Source organism: Caretta caretta, chromosome 5, assembly GCF_965140235.1.
Source record: "Caretta caretta isolate rCarCar2 chromosome 5, rCarCar1.hap1, whole genome shotgun sequence".
Taxonomy (NCBI): Eukaryota; Metazoa; Chordata; order Testudines; family Cheloniidae; genus Caretta; species Caretta caretta.
The window spans coordinates 72944902-72964917 of NC_134210.1; the positions used below are offsets into that span (position 1 = coordinate 72944902).

Consider the following 20016-nt stretch of genomic DNA (forward strand, 5'->3'; position numbering starts at 1 on the left):
GACTCCATCAACCAGCAAGCATATAGTACTCACTGCATAAAAGCTAGTATTGGCCAAGGACACCAGGGCAGTCTCCCACTCTACAAAAAGCATCCAGGGATCTTTAGTGTTTATGCTGAGTAGACAAGACCTTCATTCTTAAGTTCCCTTTTGCAAGATCCACACACAGTTAATGAAATGGAACTCCTATTATTTAAATGACTAATAAAATATACACACAGCACTTTTATTATGAAAGAAAATTTAAATAAAAATACTGCACTGGTTCCTATCCTGAACTGCATGATTCTGCACTGACATGGACCCTTGCTCCTTACTTGTACCCTTTCCACAGTGTTCCATTGCCCCTCACTCTCACTTGTCTGCTAGAATGCCTATTTGTTTCCTTACTGATTTTATATTTCCACTCTTTATCTTGATATAGTTTTTTTCCTAGCCACCTAACTCTGTAAACCATTTACCCTTTTGTCTAATTCCTTCTGTGAAACATGATATGATGCTTTTCATGAGAGACAGTATAAAAGAAATTAACTGCATGGCACATAAAATGTGTGTCAAAGGAGGAAAAAGAATTTTTTTAAACCAAGACAATATATTCTGTGGAACATTAAAACCATGTTTTAACCCCAATAAGATGCTCTGGGCTGTATGTTGTGACCAATATCAGCAATTTTCAGTCCAATCAAAGCTACCCAAATGATATGCCCAAGGCATTTCAATAACCGTAAAAATATGCATCTTAGAACAACTGTTTAAATATTTGCATAATACTTGATGTGGCTTTAATTTCAAATCTGCTTAAAAAACATAATGCTGTCAGAGCATAAAAGAACAGACACACCTACAACAGTAAGTAATGAATACAACAGTTTTTCACCCTATGCTGCAAGAAGTAAAAGTCCCAGTGGCTTATTTCCTCTCCCTTCCCCCAACTAAAATAATATTAGTCTAATCTGAAGAAACAGCATTACCTTTGCTGAACATAATCAAATACATCATGTGATTCTACCAAAATTGTTGGCTTAATAATACTGTTTGCTTTCCACCCTCCACTCCAAATTAGTAACCATCTGCTTAATCTCAATTGGGATCGCTGTGTATTTTACCTACTTCAAAGAGGAATGCTGTGTATAAATGCAGCACTTGGGAAGGTGGGGGAATCCTTGCTGCAGGACGACATTAAAAAAAAAAAAAAGGTCTCTGCAAAGTTACAACCGTTTGCCTTTTACCACTTATTTCTGACTGAAGCAAGTTCAGGTCATTTCCTGACTAACACTGCAAGTCAGAACAAGAATACACTCTATTAATCTTTAATTGAAGTGCCTGCAGACTGAAAGCCAAAAAGGGACTGATACTATATTTAAAACACAAAAAGCATTAAAAAAATAAAAAACCCAAGGATATTGAAACTGCTTACCTCGCTCAGCTCCGCAGAGGAGTCATTTCCATATTTCATAGCAACTCCAGAATTCATGATTAGACTTTTCAGGGCTTGGCTATTTCTACAGATTTTAATGCTTCCAAGCTTTGCTCAATAGATTCAACACTCCCTTCTTCTCCAAGATTTTTCTGTCTTGCACATTTTGCTCTAGACAGCCATTTTCACTTAACATTTATAGAACCTAAATTAACGATGCACGGTCTTCTAAAGGAGCCAAATTGGTTTTCATTTCACAAACAATCCATTTCTGCAAGAGACTCATTAAAGCTGCAGAGCGCAGAGTCACAGAGAATGCAGACAGTTAGTAGTGATCTCCTGGATACTAAAACTGCCCAAGTCCATGTGAAATCTATGTTTCAGTTCTGCCTCTAGTTTTACACTGCCTTTTCCCCAGCTAGATTTGAGGGCATCTCCCAGAGGAGTTTAATATCCTGGCACCTATTTGGTGAGCTTCAGATGAATTCACAGTGAGAACACAATCAAAGTACTGTTAAGGTCTTAGAAGAGGAAAAAAAGCCGAGACAAACTGATGCTGTACTTCACGCTAAAGTTTCCCCGTCCACTAAGCCTGGAGTTGTAAGTGGTTTATGATCAAACACAGCTGTCTTGCTTCTAGCTAAAGGATGCAAGGAAGGGGCGGTGCCAAAGGAGAAAGGGAGGGGGAAGGAGAGAGCTACACAGAGTTCATTTTGGAATTGCAGGCATCTTTCCAGCTTTCTGTACGCTAATTACTGATTACTGCAACCAAAACTACAAGGTAAGCATACAACTGTAAAAGTTACCTCCATAGCTATGTAGCTAGATTCTTATTTCCCCCTATTTCCATATGCAATTATACGAGTTTCTTTTTATGATTTCAGAAAATTGAAGTGAACCTAAAGCTATATTTGAAAACCAGGAATTTTACATGGTACATTAAAATCTTACAAAATTTAGGGCAGGTATTATTAGATGAATAAAAAAAATCAATCATTTGAATTTAGCATCTAACTAGTAGCCCAGGAAATTCCTAAGAATATAGGTTCTTATAAAGAATGTGCTGATTTCAACAAAACATACAACAGAAGATTTAGTGACAACCTTTTCCCCTCAGTCCTTGCCTGCTATAGATACTCCACTCAGCCAAAATGTATAGTGCTTTACATTGCTTGGTTATACTGGTGAAGTTAGAAGCTTGGAGTCCCTTATCCTGTGACTGAAGTGTATCTGATCACTTTGTTTAATGAATACACCATATGTCTAAAATATCAAATCCTGGGAAGAGTTGATTTTTATAAAGAGCAAAAATCAAATCAGGACAAACGGCACAACTTCACACCTTGGCAAATCCATTTACACAGGGAACAGTGCTTGCCACAGTAGCATTCTGAAAAAGACCCTCTGAATAGTATGTTTTCCTCACCTATATTAATTACGGGATCAATAATCATCATCAGATATAACGATAATTCCTCTGAATCACAATAAAGTCTATTAAGACCATAGAGGAAAAGAGATTATCAAAATAATAGCAATTAAACCTTTTGGGTTGGAGCACATCCTGCTTTAATAGACCAGGATCTGAGTATCAGTCCCTCCCCATTTCCCCTTCATGCCAAGACCTAGCAGGTGTGGATGCTGCAGTCTCACTGTTAAGTACATTGTCTTTTTCCCCACCCTGAATACATTTTCCATCATTTCTTTTCCTTCCTGATTTTGCTTTCTAGCATCAACTGTTTGTTTTCTTTACCTAGTTTCTTCCCTGTCCAGCATACATCCCCTCTATTTTTCACTCCGTTTTCTGCACCCAATTCTCTTATTTTTGTGTTACCTTCCCTTTCTCACCTTCACCTCCCTCAGTGTTCTCTTATATTCTTGCCTGTTTATCTCCTTTGTCCCCAACGCGTGTTCTCGTTCACCTTCCCCCAGCTGCTGGCAACGTACTGTGCTGCTCTCTGCTGGTAGAACGCTGCTGTGCATAGGGCCGGGAACAGCATTGAGTACAGCTGCCTAAGAAAATAGGACCAGAGTACATGCCCAGTGGCCTTGGCTCAGCAGGTCTCCAGAAGCAGCCAGAAAGATGGGCGTGCCCCACCTCTCTGTAAAGTCCGAGGTGCCTTACAGGTTGGGAGTCCCAGTGTTGAGGAATATATGCTCTTATCTTCATATGTAGAGTCATTAAACACATTAATTTCCTGCACACTATAATGGGGCTACCCATGTTTTCTCCTGTGAAAGAGACACCTGATGGTGAATTACCATAAAATGTTTTGATACAATGCATCCGGTGAAGTGAGCTGTAGCTCATGAAAGCTTATGCTCAAATAAATTGGTTAGTCTCTAAGGTGCCACAAGTCCTCCTTTTCTTTTTGCGGATACAGATTAACTGCTGCTACTCTGAAACTTGTAAACCTTGAGTTATTTTTTGTTTAAAAATCCACCATCGCTGACAAAGAAAATTAAGAATATTCTACTCTTCCTAAATTAACCTCTCCAAATAGAAGTCAAGAGTGACTTTACTCTGCAAAAGGGATAGACTCCAGAGTGAAGACCTAAATTTATCCTCAGGCACGCCCATTTCACATGGGGTTACAGCACATTATCTTTACAGTACAATACCCTTACACAACCCAACTGAAAGAGAAAGGGATAAAGGTCCTAAAATAATTCTGTATTGCCCTCCTAAGGTCAACAGTCTTTTTGAACTACTTGCTGGCTAGCCAGTGGCTGACACAGGAGCACATGATCCTACAATCTAAAAAAGAAACTTCAGCTCTAAATATGAGGGTGCGATGCATTTGAGATGGACTCTGTTTTTGAGACATTTTAAGTGACTCTACACTTATACCCTTATTCTTCTGCCACTTTCTAGATTTGTTAGTAACACTATGGAAGAAAATAAGGAGTCACCAGTGGAAAAGTAAAAAATGGAATTCAAATACATTCAGACATGCTAAGGAATATCAGGAGGCGCAGCCAAAGACTGTGTAAAACTAAATGTTAAAAATGGATGCAGAGTGAAACTCTAAACCCTGAGGGAATGTTATATTTACATTAATCCCAGATGACTCTCACTACTAATGCTGGAACACTGCAAATGGGTGATATAGGGTTACATAAACTATGAACTAAAACAGAGAAGCCTGAACAGAGAATAAGTGCTGACACCTCACACTCAGCATTGAAAGGCATTTAGCATTTTTAAAGGGTCTTTCATTAAGTATATTATGGGGAGCAGCTTAGTTTAGTCCCAATTCTGCAAAGATTAATGCACCTGCTTTGCTTTATACACTGTGAGTAGTCCTATTGACTTCTTGCAGTATGTAAAGCTAAGTGGATGTATAAATCCTTGAAGGATTGGGGTCTTCTGTTAGCATCAGCGTGAGTTATAAAACTCTAGTCTGGTCTCTATTATGGAAAATTGTTTTCATTTGGAAATTACTAGATTTAGTAATGGCAAAGGAGAATGTTTCTGCAAAGTGTGAAGAAGTTGTTTGAAAATGTTTTTGAGTTAAAATGCATTAAAAGTACCCTGAATTAAAAATCAGCTTGTTACTTCCCTTTCCAACTTTACACATTGGCTAAACATCCTTGAAGACCTATGCACTGGTAAATTGGAAGATATAATGAATACGTTGTAACTAAGCGTATGTATTGCTGGATTTTTGTTGTGAATAGCTTGGTGTCCAATACAGCTTGCATTGATGTCAATGGGAGTTATGGGCCAAATCCAGTGCTCACTAACCAACGCCAAAGGGATTTATTTTTGTCATAGGCTTTCATTTGTTGGTGTAAGCATGTTGTCCTCTACTGGCTAGTTACAGTTCAGAGAAAACAGAAAGGATCAATCTGTATACGTAAGCAGATAACAGACCTCTCCTTTCAGCTCAGGTGCTAGAGGCCTTTGTTGTTGCAGCTGTAAAACCAGGGTTCTAGTCCCAGGTCTGAGGTATTTTGCTTAGAAGAGATGATGAAAAGACTAACAGCTACAGTTAGTTTTGTTCTCTTTTGCAAAAATAAAATCATTACCATATTACATTTTTAAAGCTAAGTCTAATTGACAACTAGAACATGTTCTGAAATTTTTGAATAAATTAAGAACTTTTTAAAAGACTTTAAAATGGCTGCTCTTTTAAATTTTTATGAAGTCGACCAGTTCTTGGGGCTATCTGTCAGACCAATGAAATCATATTACATCACAAAATTCAAAACCTAGACAGATCTAACTGAATACATCCAGGCAGCGTCACTGTTTATAAATCCATATATAGTGGTCAGGTATAGTACCATAGTGATAAGAACCTTATAAATGCTAGAGTAACAGCCGTGTTAGTCTGTATTCGCAAAAAGAAAAGGGGTACTTGTGGCACCTTACAGACTAACCAATTTATTTGAGCATAAGCTTTCGTGAGCTACAGCTCACTTCATCGGATGCATACTGTGGAAAGTATAGAAGATCTTTTCATACACACAAAGCATGAAAAAATGGGTGTTTACCACTACAAAAGGTTTTCTCTCCCCCCACCCCACTCTCCTGCTGGTAATAGCTTATCTAAAGTGATCACTCTCCTTACAATGTGTGTGATAATCAAGTTGGGCCATTTCCAGCACAAATCCAGATTTTCTCCCCCCCACCATGCCCCTTTGCCATGTACATTGGTCAAACTGGACAGTCTCTACGTAAAAGAATAAATGGACACAAATCAGATGTCAAGAATTATAACATTCATAAACCAGTCGGAGAACACTTCAATCTCTCTGGTCATGCGATTACAGACATGAAAGTTGCGATATTACAACAAAAAAACTTGGCTTGAATAGAGACTGGGAATGGCTAAGTCATTATGCAAGGTAACTATTTCCCCTGTTTTTTTCCTACCTCCCCCCCCTCCCCCCGACGTTCTTGTTAAAATCTGGATTTGTGCTGGAAATGGCCCACCTTGATTATCATACACATTGTAAGGAGAGTGATCACTTTAGATAAGCTATTACCAGCAGGAGAGTGGGGTGAGGGGAGAGAAAACCTTTTGTAGTGGTAAACACCCATTTTTTCATGCTTTGTGTGTATAAAAAGATCTCCTATACTTTCCACAGTATGCATCCGATGAAGTGAGCTGTAGCTCACGAAAGCTTATGCTCAAATAAATTGGTTAGTCTCTAAGGTGCCACAAGAACTCCTTTTCTTTTTATAAATGCTAGTTGATAGATTAGGTGCATTACCATGTCTTGTGCCACAGGCAGCTTTCAAGGGCAAGAACAGTAAAATTTTTCAGAAGATGTGGTTAAAGAACTGCAATGAGACTTACACATCAGGGTTCAATTTCTGGCTTTGCCACAGTCTTCCTGCATGACCACAGGCCATTCACTTACTGTCTCTGTTCCTCATCTGTAAACCAGGGATAGTAATGCTCCCCTTCTCTCAGCCTTTGTCTGTCTTCTCTATTTAGACTATAAGTTCTTTGGTGTAGGGACTTTCTCTTAAGATGTATGTCTACATTAGAGCTAGGGGTGATTCCTCATGTAAGACGTACCATCACTAGCTTGAAGAGCTCTAGCATGCTAAAAATTGTGTAGCCATGGTAACGGTGGCATGGGCAGCCTAGCTGTGCTGAGTAAACCCCCCCAAACCCTTTGGGTACGTACTTAGCACAACTAGCTCGTGACTGCTGCCCATGCTACCACGGCAGTCCTACTATTTTTAGCATGCTAGCTCAAGGAAAGCTAGTGTGAGTATGTCTAAGGTGAGCAAGCCTAATGCGAGCTGGGAATCACAGCCTAGCTCCTAGTGTAAACAATCTTAATATGTGTTTGTACACTGCCTCGCTCAGCGGGGCCCTTATCTCAGTGGAGGCCTGTAGTTACTACCATAATACGAATAAATAATAATAAACTGGACATGATTCACTGTCATTGAAGCTGACGGAGAAAGGAAACAGACAATGAAAAATATATTCTACCAAACCGAAGACACCAGGGTGAGCTACTTCATATACATAATGCATTCCCATCAGTGAGTGCTTTTTATAACCCTTACCAACTACTGAGGTTGCATACTGCTTGTAGACAAGTGTAGTTTCACTGACAGTCTTCCTGTGATAATTTCAAAACTAGTAGGGTAGTGTGTTATCTAGTAACCACTATTAGCTGAGCTCTGCTCACTCTTAATTTAATAATCTGGTGACCACTCTATCCCATTTATTTATAGATTTAAAAAGACAATACATTTACTTACCTACAGTAAAGAAAAATTGAGAGTTATCCGGATGTTATGGTGTCCCTTAATCCTGCCACACAAACAGTTACTGCAGATGCTACCTTTTTGTTGTCTCTGGAGAGTCAGATCCATTATGTCAGTTTGGGTACTAGCATTCTCTTTGGATGGGATACAACTTCCTCATATACTACCTTTTGCTTTTGAAATTGCTCTAAAATATAGAAATTTTTAGTGCTACAGTGATTTTACAAGGCCTCCCACTCACAATATCCCTCAGGGAATACAGTCTTCCACTTTCTAACCATTACTGGAGAGAGCATGACCCAGCTATCACACACGAAGAGTTTTTCCATCATTCTTGTTTTGTCAACTGCAGAGTGAAAACTGCAGAGCAAAAGCAGCTATTTCTTAAATATAAATATACACATAAAGTATACAAGTCAAAAAAAGGATGTTAGGCAAGTGATTCCACTCTATATGGAACATGAATGATTGCCCATCACAACTTCAACATGTGTGAAATGGGGGTTTTTTTTGGACTCATAGACTATCAGAGTTGGAAGGGACCTCAGGAGATCATCTAGTCCAACCCCCTGCTCAAAGCAGGCACAATACCCAATTTTTTTTTGCCCCAGATCCCTAAATGGCCCCCTCAAGGATTGAACTCACAATCCTGGGTTTAGCAAGCCAATGCTCAAACCACTGAGCTATCTGTCCCCCCGTTTGTTCTCTCTAGTTAACTTCCTAAATGTCACTACTGAAATTTCCTAAATATTTTATCATGGTAATTCTCACATAATTACTGCAATTAAGGCTGCACCCTTCACAGTCACAAGCACAAACAGATTACCCCTTTAATTTATTGTAAACTTTAGTTCATCCTGAACACTATGCAATATTATGAGGGCAGATTCTTGTTTTCACTTCAGCACAAAATATATAGGTATCCTAATATCAGTGGTTTGTATTTCCCAGGACAGAATACTAGTACTCTGAAGCTTAACATGCAGTTTGGAAGTGGGAATTCAATACAATACTTGGATAAAATTTCCAGACAGTTCCTTATTCAATAGCACTAATGCACTCTGATTTAAAGGTGGTGGCTAGAAAGGATGGTCTGCTCTTCTTGATGGAAATGATTCCCATCGATAATACTGAAGGTTACCCACTCGTGTCAAGAGAAGAATGTCCAGCTCAGCTGTAACAATTGAAAGTAACCCTGCCCTGAAAAAATGAAGTACTCGATTTGAAAAACATGTCAACTTCACTTTTCTATCCCTTCCAGTACACTATCTTGATTAGTCTAAAACGGATAGTATATCTAGAGGAATGGGATTTCCAAACAGCACTTCAATCACAGTTACTCACCCCTTCGCCCCTCTCCAAATACTAAATCCACTTAAGATGTCATGTCCTTGACCAGACCAATCTTCTTTGCAGTTCACATTTGATCCCTTTAATTATCCTCCAACATTTCATGTCACCAAGCCACGCACTAATCTGTCAAAACCAGCAGCCCTAGTTGTCTGTCTTTTCATCTACCACTATCATGCATTCACAGTGATTCCCCTTGACCCCACAATACCTCAGAAACAGGCAAAATGACAAACAAGGCACCAGGAAACCCACACAGAGGCCTGTTACTCAGTTATGGACCTGTCTGAAGAAAGCAGAGAAAGATTGTAGTAATTTTTAAGTTCCCTTTCTCTGACAACCACCTCATCATCAGCTACTTGCCTCTATCCATAAACCTGGCCATTCTGTGGACTACAATCCTTCACATTCATTACTCTTCTGCTGCTCTTCCCTACTCTCTCCACCCTCTCCTTAGCTGAGTTGTCAATTCCTCCCCCCACTTGCTCTTTTACATTCTTTTGTCTCAGTTCAGAGTAGCCCCCAATTATTAGCTTCCAATCTCAAATGGCACTGCACCAGTTCCCATGCTCTGGAGATAGTTCTGAGGTCATGCACACTTATTCAACTAAAATTTGGTCCTCACCTCCTTCACTTCTGCTAAATTCCTTGCCAAATATCTCTACTTTCCCACCTAACTAGAATCCCATGTCCACAACACCTGTTTGTTTACAACCTTCAATTCTCTCCAAAGCCCTCTCCATTTGCATCTTCCTCTCTCTCTTTGCACAATACCATGCCAGCTTCTTCAAAGAATAGAGCAATGAGATCTGCCATGATAGCCATCTTCCCCCACCCCAACACTCTCTCCTTCTTCTCCCTGTCACTGACACTGGGTTTTCTTGCCTGATCTACCCCTCTTCCCCATTCCATCCTGCTACCTGACATCCCTTACTCTGACTCTCACCTCTTCCCTCACCTCTAACTCCTTTCCCTCACAAAGTAAGCATGCTGTGGTCCCCTCCCCTGTCTCAAAGAGACATTCCTCAACCCCATCCAATTACCACCCCATTTTCCTTCTTCCCTTCACCCTTGTACTTAGGTGCTTGGTGATAGGCATTGTATGTTAATCGGAATAGAACAGAACCCTCCTGGGACCTCTCCCCTGCTTTCAGGACTGCTGATCCTGCTTGATATCTTGCCTTTCCATGGCTTTTACAACACTGTCCTGCTCTGGGTCTCCTCCTCCTCCTTCTCTTGCCATTCTTCCAGTATCTCTCTTGACAAGTCCCACTCCCCATTTGCACTTTCCTCATGGATCCCTCAGGGCTCTGTCCTAGTCCTCTCCCTCCCATTCTCAGTGGATGATCTTATCTGCTTATACAGGTTCAACTACAATCTCTATGCCAGCAACTCACAAATTTACCTTTTTGACTCCTGAACAATCACTCCTCCATCCAATCAACGTATTTCAGCCTCTCTCTCTGCAATATCACCTCTTCCGAACATTTCACAAATTTCAAATGGCTGTAAGTGATCTTCTAATCTTCCTCCTGAAACCCCCTTCACTCTTCTATTCTCTTTCACTGGTGTACATACCACTAGTTATTCACCCAGACCTGTAAAGGAAGGGTAATTTTTGATTTCCACCCCATCTCCCTACACATTTACACAATTTCTACACATCTGTAAGATCTATTCTTTTTTTCATCTCTTTCTGGCTCCAATGAGCATCCAGGACATTACTGTATCTCATTCTGATTAATGTAACTTCCTCTCTGGGCTCACTGTTAGGTCTACACTGGAATAAAAGACACGCAGCATGGCCACAATCCTTCACATCCAACACGCAGCATGGCCACAGCTAGCCAGGTCAACTGACTTGGGCTCGCAGGGCTAAAAACTGCTGTGCAAATGTTTGGGCTGGAGCCCAGGCTCTGGGACCCTCTCCCCTTGCAGGGTCCCAGAGCTCAGGCTCCAGCCTGAGCCCAAAAGCCTACACAGCAATTTTACAGCCCTGCAGCACAAGCTCCACAAGCCTCAGTCAGCTGACCCAGGCCAGCTGCAGGTGTTTAATTGCTGTGTAGAGACACTCACTGAGACCCACATAACCCCTTTAGTCAACACAAAATGCAGATGATCTTCCTTGACCACTAATCTAACCACATTACCTTCCCCCTCTTTGAATTCCTCCACTGGTTTATCTTTTTCCAGTGCATCAAGTTCAAGCCTATTGTCATCATCTTCAAGGTCCACTTAACTCTATCCCATACTACTTATCTGACAGTCTCATTTTACATTTATCCCTTTCACTGTGTACTCTGCTGCACCAGTGATGCCATCTTTGATATCCTGTTTATCCACTTCTCCTACAACCTTGTCTGCACTTATTTTTATGCTACTCCCTAAGCATGGAATGCCTTTCTTGAGCTTGACTGCAAAGCTACTATCTTCTCTTTTTAAGCCCCACCTCAAGAACCATTTCTTCCACAAGGCCTACAAGAACCTTGCTGAATAAATCTACTGCTTATTCATTTGTTTCCCTTCTCTCATCCCAAAAAACCTTTTAAAAATACTTGTTTTACTCTATCATGCTGTATAGTAGCCTCACAGAGTAACTGCATAATGCAAGTGCTGCTCCTCTACCCCTCCCTACTGGCTGGTTGCCCCATCCTATTGAATTACGTCCAAGATAAGTTTCTAGGTTCCTGGGGCAAAGACCTGTCACCTGTATCAGAAAGCACCTAGGACACTTATGGGTGCTGTTAAAACACACGTAATTTCTCTCTCACTTGCACAGTTTTCATGTAAAAATCAGATTCAACTAATAAAAAGCACTTAACATCTCTTTGAATCTCTCTGCTCCAAGCATTTCTAATGTCCTTTAACCCCTGCTCACCTCCCTAAAATTATAGCTTCAAGTAGGCAAAGTAATAGAAAATGCAAAGGATAGGAAATTGGAGCTGAGGTTTTAGCCTAAGGGCACGGCCCTCACTCAGGCACATTGGTAGGGTTCTTATCACATTATGAACTCTACATAGAACAGAAATTGCCCTTTCTGAAATTCAAATAGTTTATTTTGCTTGCTTCCTACAAAGATGAAAAGTGGAGTTTACCAATACATTGCAATATGGCTGTTATCATAATCAGTGTCCCTGCTGTGGAAATCATAATGTGAATTTGTAGTTTGAAATGAAGCAATTACACTGAAGTGTTTCTCCACAAAACTGAGAGAAAAAGAAAGGTGTGTGCAGAACCACTCATCTCTGCAGAGGACACTTTTCCTGCACTAACACCAAAACTGTTCTTAAAATCAGCAGTGTTGCCAACCAGTCATTCATTAACAACTACACATAATCAAAAATAAGTATGGGGTTGGCACAGGGCCTAGTGGAAGCATTCTTCAGTTCTTGGAGTTGATTACCCAGGGCTGATAGCATGAGGAGCAGGAGTCTCAGCCCCTGGACAGCAGAAGCCCTCTGGCCAATTTAGCTATGGTACTGAAGTGCTCCTATGGAAGCCCTGTCCAGTGCTCCTGGGCCAGGAGGAAGATGGTAGGCACAAAACTGGGGACTTGAAGGGGCAGCAAAGGTGGCTGCTCCATTATGATTGGAAAAGCATTCTAAGAGTCTAGCTTCCCATAAGAACATCGACTTTTCATTTTATTCCTGGAATACCCATACTAGGGCAACCACAGCATGAAGTTTTATTAATTTATTTAAGTGGATGAGGGTTCACCTAGGCTAAATATTAGCAACTGCAAATGTTGTAGAGCAAACAATTTGTGCTCTGAGATTAAACAGAAGAATCTGGCCTTGTAAACAGGGGCTGCTGCAAATATGTAGGGGGCAGTTACTCCTGGTGGAATTCTGCGCCACTGCACATACGCAGAATTAATGTCCCCCACAGATTTCTTTGCTTCTCCACAGAAGAATGACTGACAGGGAAGCAAAGGCAAACCGTAAGAGCAGTCACACACCCCTCCCCAGCAGCGTGGACATGTTGTTTTGGGTGCCTGGAGCAGCTGGCCGAAAGGTAAATCATTGTGGTGGGGGAGGGAGATCCTGGGGACGCCCTGGTTGGTGGCTCCTACACCAGGCTCATCTGCTAGTCCCAGCTAGGCTGGGGAGAACGGGACTTCCTCTTCCTCTACAAGGAGCATCTGGGGCCAGGTCAGACACACCCCCAGAAACCTCCCCCAGATTAGTGGTCAAGGAAGATCTGCAGGAGTCTCACTCTAGCCCTGAAGTGGGAAGGGCTAGCTTCCTGGGCATAAGGTACCTGAGGTGGGGCAGTGCTCTGGAAGGGCAAAGGAGCTCCAGCCTGGCAACTCCCCAGGCTGAGGCCTTGTTGAAGGCCTACAAAAGGTACTGGGGCTACAGAGGTGCAAGCCTGGGAATAGGCAGAGGCAGCTGGTCCTAACCCCTTGCCAATGATGAGTGGCCATTACAGTCTGCCCCAGTGAGTGGGGGCGAGATAACAACTGGCAATAGCCACTGAGGCAAGGTGGGTTTAGAGGGTTGGGGGTTCCCCTGGGAGGGGAGACCCAAAGTGTGGAGGTACTGCTGGGGCAGAACCCCAGGGCACTGGGGTCTGGAAGGGACATGGGGCCAGCAGCAGGCAAGACACCAGCCAGTAGGAGGGGCTCCGTATGCTGGGGAGTTAATTCCCAGGACGACCAGCAGGCGGCGCCACGCTGGTGACTCTTATCCCACTACATGCACCCAACAAGCCTCTGTGCATCCAGATCACCCCCCACAGCTAGACTGCCCCACCCAGAACCCTCTCACCCCACAGCTGGATCCTGGCCAGGTTGAGCCTCCCTACCCATACTTGGTACACCTGGTGCAGAGAGGCAGGGCCCTGGGTGTTTCTGAGGCAGGCCCGGCCCTTTCCTTTTGTTGTGTCGGGGTTGGGTGCAGCCTCACCGCCAAGTCCGTGTCCTGGGGGGCAAAAGAGGAGACAGCAGGGTGATCTCCCACCTCCATGCAGCCAGTGGCCTGTGCTCCCCACTGCCATGTAGGAGCCTCCACATTTATTTATTGACAAAATGTGTGCAAAACAATTCATTTTTTTTTTTTGGCGCAGAATTCCCTCAGGAGTAGAAAATATCAAACTGTGTTCACAGAAGCCCCTGTTGCTACAACTGGTTTGTAATCTTTTTTGGCAGGCTGGAAACCAGGAGGTTAACACTGCTACAATGTCCTTGTCCTGGGCCTCAGGCTCAGCTTACCACTACAGTATTATGCAGAACATCAATACAAAATTCTATTTAACTGTCTGGGTTGGCTTAGTCTATGAATTGCCCTTGATTTTAGTCAACTGAAAAAAAGGTGTGGAAAAAATAGATCTGAAAGTCTGGATCTGAACCAGCACTCTCCTCCTAACTAGGACAATAAGAAGGAGCTGTGTGGAAACACTGTTTCTAAACAGCATAGGTCACGGGGCGGGGGGGGGAGAGGACAGGGATGACCCTTTTTAATTAAATTAAATTAAATTAGAAGGCTTGAAACTGTGCCCCAAAACTTCACAATCTATTTTTATTTACATACGCTGTAGCACCTGGCCCCCATATCATTTTCAATACACAACTGCCACCTTTTGCAAAGGATGGTCAAAACCCACCATTTTGCTGCATAGAGGCTACATGATTTGCCTATAAGGGAAATCATCTCATTGCCACATAAAAGATCCAGTTAAAAGCCTCCAGGAAGAGCATTTATTAAAAGGCTGCCTGAACAAACGTGCCTTGTACTGTGCTCGAAGCTTGCCAGTTGGGGCTCTGATCCATCACAGAGGGAGAGAGTGCTGGGGTGACCTTTTAAATATAACACAAATAAGGTATCAAAAATTGCAAAAAGGGGCTTTGATGTAGTAATCTACTATTAATGCAAAAATGGCATCAATCTGCTACAGAAGCAAGCTTTCATAAGAGTTTAAAATTTTGCTCTTGCTCATCTATATTTCTGTCATGATCCAGTAAGTTCAAGAGACAGAAACACTATATTTCACATAACACAGATGAGTCCTGGCACATCTAATCTACCATCTCCACTTTTAATTTGTATGAGAAAAATGAATGACTGAGCAGTGCTGGAGGGATATAAAAGCCAGGGTCATATAAACACAATGCATAATCCTATTACACCTGATGCCAGGCTCTGAACAAAAAAACTCCATTACATATGCTGGCTTGGAATCAAAGACTGCAAAACCAAACTGCTTTCTCCATCCCCAAACAAACATGCAAACGTCTGTCAAACAAAACAACTTTCAGCTGCTTTCAGACAAGCCAAGCTTGCTAAATCCATATTCCTATAATCAATTTCCATTTCAATAGAATCACTTTCTAATTTAAGCCTGATAGAATGGAAATGATGGTAGGATGGAAGTGAAAGAGCAAATGGAAATGATGGTAGGATGGAAGTGAAAGAGCAAATGAGAGTATCATCTCAAGCTGAGATATTTTGTAGAAGCAGGCTTCGTTGTCCTGACTGCTAGGTGGTTCTTCAGCAGTAAGTTGCCCTATTAGGATGGGTTTCACTGGCAGAAATCATAAGACTGCATTTTTTAATACTAGCCTGTAACGGCATAAGATAGACATTGGGATTGTGTGCATATGAGACAGAAGCAGACAGACCAGTGAGCAGAAAATGGGTGGCGTAACTACTAGAGCACATGCCATTCCAGGACTAGGACCAAAATCCTGTATACCTTAGTCCCAACATTCCTCAGCTGTCTACCAAATAGCTGTGAAAACCACTGGCAAAATATGTCTCATCCCTCTAGCCATGTGCTAAATACTGAGGGTATCAGGGGAAAGCCTAGCTCTCACTCACTCCTGAAGAGGCTGCCTGCTCTTGGGAGTCCTAGCACAGTCTGCTGCTGCAGAAACAATGGCATGGGCCCAGCCTTACATTATTTAATAATAAAAGGAATACCGAGTGTGATTGAGTTTAGCAACCCCACCCTGAGCCTGAAGGGACTAATGAGAGCCTATAGGTGCAATCAGCCTTGCCCCACTACACCTGACATGGCTGGTAGGCCAAGGCAAAGGAGGAAAAGGACAGCTCGCAGGTGGCTGACTTGGAAAGGAAGTAGACTTTTTGAGCTAACCCTATGAAGGAAGGCAGCTGGGACCAGAGCCTAATTAGAGACCATCTTGAAGCTGTCCGGAAGGATCAGCTAAGGCCGGAGCCTATCTAGAAACTCCTATGGATCAGAGACTCCTTGGGGCAGGTAGACCTGGTGCAAACCTTTTCATTCCTCAACTAGTCTGGATCCCCTTTGTTTTGGGTCCTGAAGAAGAGTCAGTGAGGGAAGAGACTGTGAGGAAGGCCTAGTTGTAGACCATGGCTGGAAGCAGTTTAGGCATACAGCAGAGGCTCTGAACGAACAAACCTCATCTTTTTCATACAGGGTCTCTGGGCTGGAACCCCGAGGAGAGGCTGGGCCTGACTTCCCCTACCAGCCCACAGAGGGTGGGGATATGAAGACACCAGAGCCAGGGGCTGACAGGCCCAAAAGCCTTAAATTGGGTGAACTTCCAGCATGATGCTGTCAGGCCAGTGGCATGTTGGATTGGGGGTTTCCCTGGAAGGGATAGGACTATAGGTGACCTGGATGGAGGGTTAAGTCTCAGGAAAAGGCAGACCACTTCAGGGCCAGAGCAGGGCACACCAAAGGACAAGAAGAGCCACTATACCACATCCAACCAGCAAGGGGTGCACTGGTAGATAGATCACATGCGTACAGTAGCTATTTTACAATGCTCTCAGAGCACTTAGCAAAGAAGGTCAGTATCACTGTTCCCGTGTTACAGATGAATATTTACATTGTTCATGTTCAGTTATTGTTTTTGCATGCTACTGAAATTTTGCTGACCGTGCAACTCAGCACAGAAATGGCACTTTTCAAAATCTCTCAGCCAAACCCAATCAGAATTTCATTAGAGAAAGAAAAGACAAATCTCTGACCCTGGTCTTACACCTGCTGCATACAACTGAGGAGTTATGTATTCTCTAAAAAAGGTTACAAGAATCATTTACAATGCCAAGTGTTAGACAATCTAACTACAGGAGTTGCTACCAGCTCCTTCTGCAATACCCAGAGGTTTTACAGCTGGTTATCTGCTGGGCTTCTCCCCTTTGATAGGTGTACAGAAGCCACAAGATTTGCTCCCACATTTTTGTGCTCACAAACCTGGGAAGCACAATTTTTTCCACCTTCAAATAAATAAAGGAATCTTGGCCTTTAGAAAATTTAATCCATTAGACAAAACATGCACAAAATATATGGGGTCAAATTTTTTAAAGGTGCTCCAAGCCCTGTACCCCAATTTCTGTACAAATGCTGTCTAGATGCTCAGATCGTACACGCAGACCTGCACAGACAAAATTAGAAGCCATGTGTGAAAACCTAGCTCACCATACATGAGTGTTTACTATCTGTAGCTATAAACAGGGCAAGGAATCCTATGTGCTACATAAAGAAATACAAATTCAGAACAAGAATCAAGAAGCAATTTTTCCACACTGATGAAGAGTCCATGAGGCAAGATTTCTGAGTCAAAAGCAACAGAGTTATCCAAGAAACAAATTAGATGCCATCCTGGAGAAAATGAGAATACAGTACTAAAAAGTGAAATCTTGATGGACCCAATAAGCTTTACTCATTGCCGATATTTCTATTTCTGTACAAATGATTTATGTAGTCACTAATAAACTACAACACTATTCTAAGGATGAGGAGAAGTATCAATTAACATATTATGGACAAAATTCCACATTGAAAAACATGGTTTCTGCAATGGTGTATTATAAAGATGTTCAAAACTAAAATACTTTTTGTTTGTAGGTAAAATACAGGAATGAAAGAGTAATAGTCATGAAAACTGAAGTGAAGATTTCAGAGGTGGAATAATATTGCAAGTAGTCTATTTCACTATTACTGCAGGTAACTTTTTGGTGTTAAACCAGGCACACAGTTACCCGTAACATTAAGAATTCTTCCCTCAGACTTTCTTAATACTACTTTTTCTCTCAATTCATTTTTTCCCTGAACACAAGTATATTCAAAGCTACACATAAAGCAAACAGCAGCCTTAATTTACTATTGTTAACCCCACCCCCCAAAAATAGAAACAATGCATCAAATTTATAGCTTCTATAAGAGAATACGAGTTCACTGAAGTCAATGGCGTTGGCATCCGCTCACAGTATTCACAAGTAAAGCCACATGCTACAGGACTAACAGTCTTTAGTCACTACAAAACACATTTTTCCCAGATAATTACATTTACCCTCTTGGACAAGAGGCAAGAGTGTTCTGTATTTTTAGGAGTCAATTTGTAAAGCTACTTTGCAGAAGTTTAGTTACATCGCATATATATATATATATATATATATATATAGTTTCCAGAGACATTCTTCTGTAATTTTATAGGGGACAAATCAGCATTATCTTCCTTACCTAAATGTTTGAATACTACAGTGATGGGTGATGATACAGTAACCATCTGAAGTGGTCTTTTGGGGACCCAGTTTCAAGCATAGACTATGGTGTTCAATTGTTAATTGATTGATTAGATATGGAGAGGTAGGAAAGACTATTTTAATAAATTATATAAGCATGCTCCCTACCAGTCATTTGGAGTCCTATATGCTGGATGCCTTACAAGGGTAGGGAAAAGGGAGATGGGAAGTAGGCAGAGAAACTGTACATTTTTGGGTATGGTAGGCTCTCAAGGTGCAAAGGGAAAAACAGATGGGTCATATCCAGCACTTTACTTCCAATACAGCATGTGATGTGTGAGTAAAAACCCAAGACTGAGAAGGCCTGCAGTGCACTGTTTTAAAGTAATAAAGAAGTTCTGCAATAGTAAGATCTTGCAGATTTTATATTATAGCCCCGTTTGCTATATTAAAAGCAATACTCACCGTAAGTGTTGACCATTCATTACTTAATTTATAGCTATATATATGCCATAGTAGGCAAATGGTTACCCATTATTCAGTGTAAAGAGCCCATTAATGCTGTTTTGGGCAGCCATCCAGAATCCACTGCATTGCAGTCTAAAATAAATTAAATCCTCAGTGATAATCTTGAATTTGTTATTATGTAGATAATCTATTTATATAAGTGGAACACACTACAATGAGCAATTACAATCTGGATTTGATTGATTAAGGGGAACATTTTCAAGGTGGGAAGGGAAAAGTCCACTTATGACTTAAAAATACTGGTTGCTAGATAACTGTCACTACTATAAGCTATTTCAACTAAAAAAATTAAACTTTTTCCCATTCTGAAATCAGCTATTCTGTCCTTGCAGTTCTATGCACTTAAGGGAGAATAAATTAGCAAATTGAAGCTCTATTGTGTGGGTCTAAGAAGAGAATATTACACAAAGTGCGTCTTTTAGAAAGGTGTATGGTATAATACTTCCTAAGAAGTTACTATTTTACCAGTCAAAAAGCAAACCAAGTTCTTATCTGTTGGCTTCTATAGATTGAGCTGTAAAACCCAACTTTTCTCTGTAGGTTCAGCTATTGCTCTGGCAGGGAGACCTCCAAAGAATGTTGTATAAAGTGACACTGGTTATTCAATAGATAGTACACTCCCCTCCGAGTTAGTAAAGAAATAATACCCCTTTATGAAGTCAGGCAATACTGTATGTTGGAGTTGTTGTCTTTGAGATCAGATGTAAACACAAGGTCCTGATTGCAAGTGGTCATGAAATATACCAGTGTGCTTTTTGCAATGATCAGTATGAAGCTCTGGTGCCCATGTTAACCTCTAACGCAGGTAAAAAGAAAAGGAGGACTTGTGGCACCTTAGAGACTAACAAATTTATTTGAGCATAAGCTGTAGCTCACGAAAGCTTATGCGCAAATAAATTTGTTAGTCTCTAAGGTGCCACAAGTCCTCCTTTTCTTTTTGCGGATACAGACTAACACGGCTGCTACTCTGTAACTCAGGTAACTACATCCTAGCTACCTAAATTTCTCCATCAGATGTTTAATAGAAA

The 20016-nt window shown here is 41.5% G+C and overlaps 1 protein-coding gene across 3 annotated transcripts in view; it reads right to left on the minus strand.

Moving 5' to 3' along the window:
- MCC (MCC regulator of Wnt signaling pathway) overlaps positions 1-20016 on the minus strand; it is a 356867-nt gene that overhangs the window by 226363 nt on the left and 110488 nt on the right. Inside the window, exon 1 of one of the 3 annotated variants that reach the window (XM_048849773.2) lies at positions 1418-2022. The exons of the other annotated variants lie outside the window; for them this stretch is intronic. Coding sequence (XP_048705730.1) covers positions 1418-1474 — 57 coding nt within the window. The 5' untranslated portion in view covers positions 1475-2022. Of the gene's footprint in view, positions 1-1417; positions 2023-20016 lie in introns of those variants that run through there. 3 annotated transcript variants of the gene reach the window in all.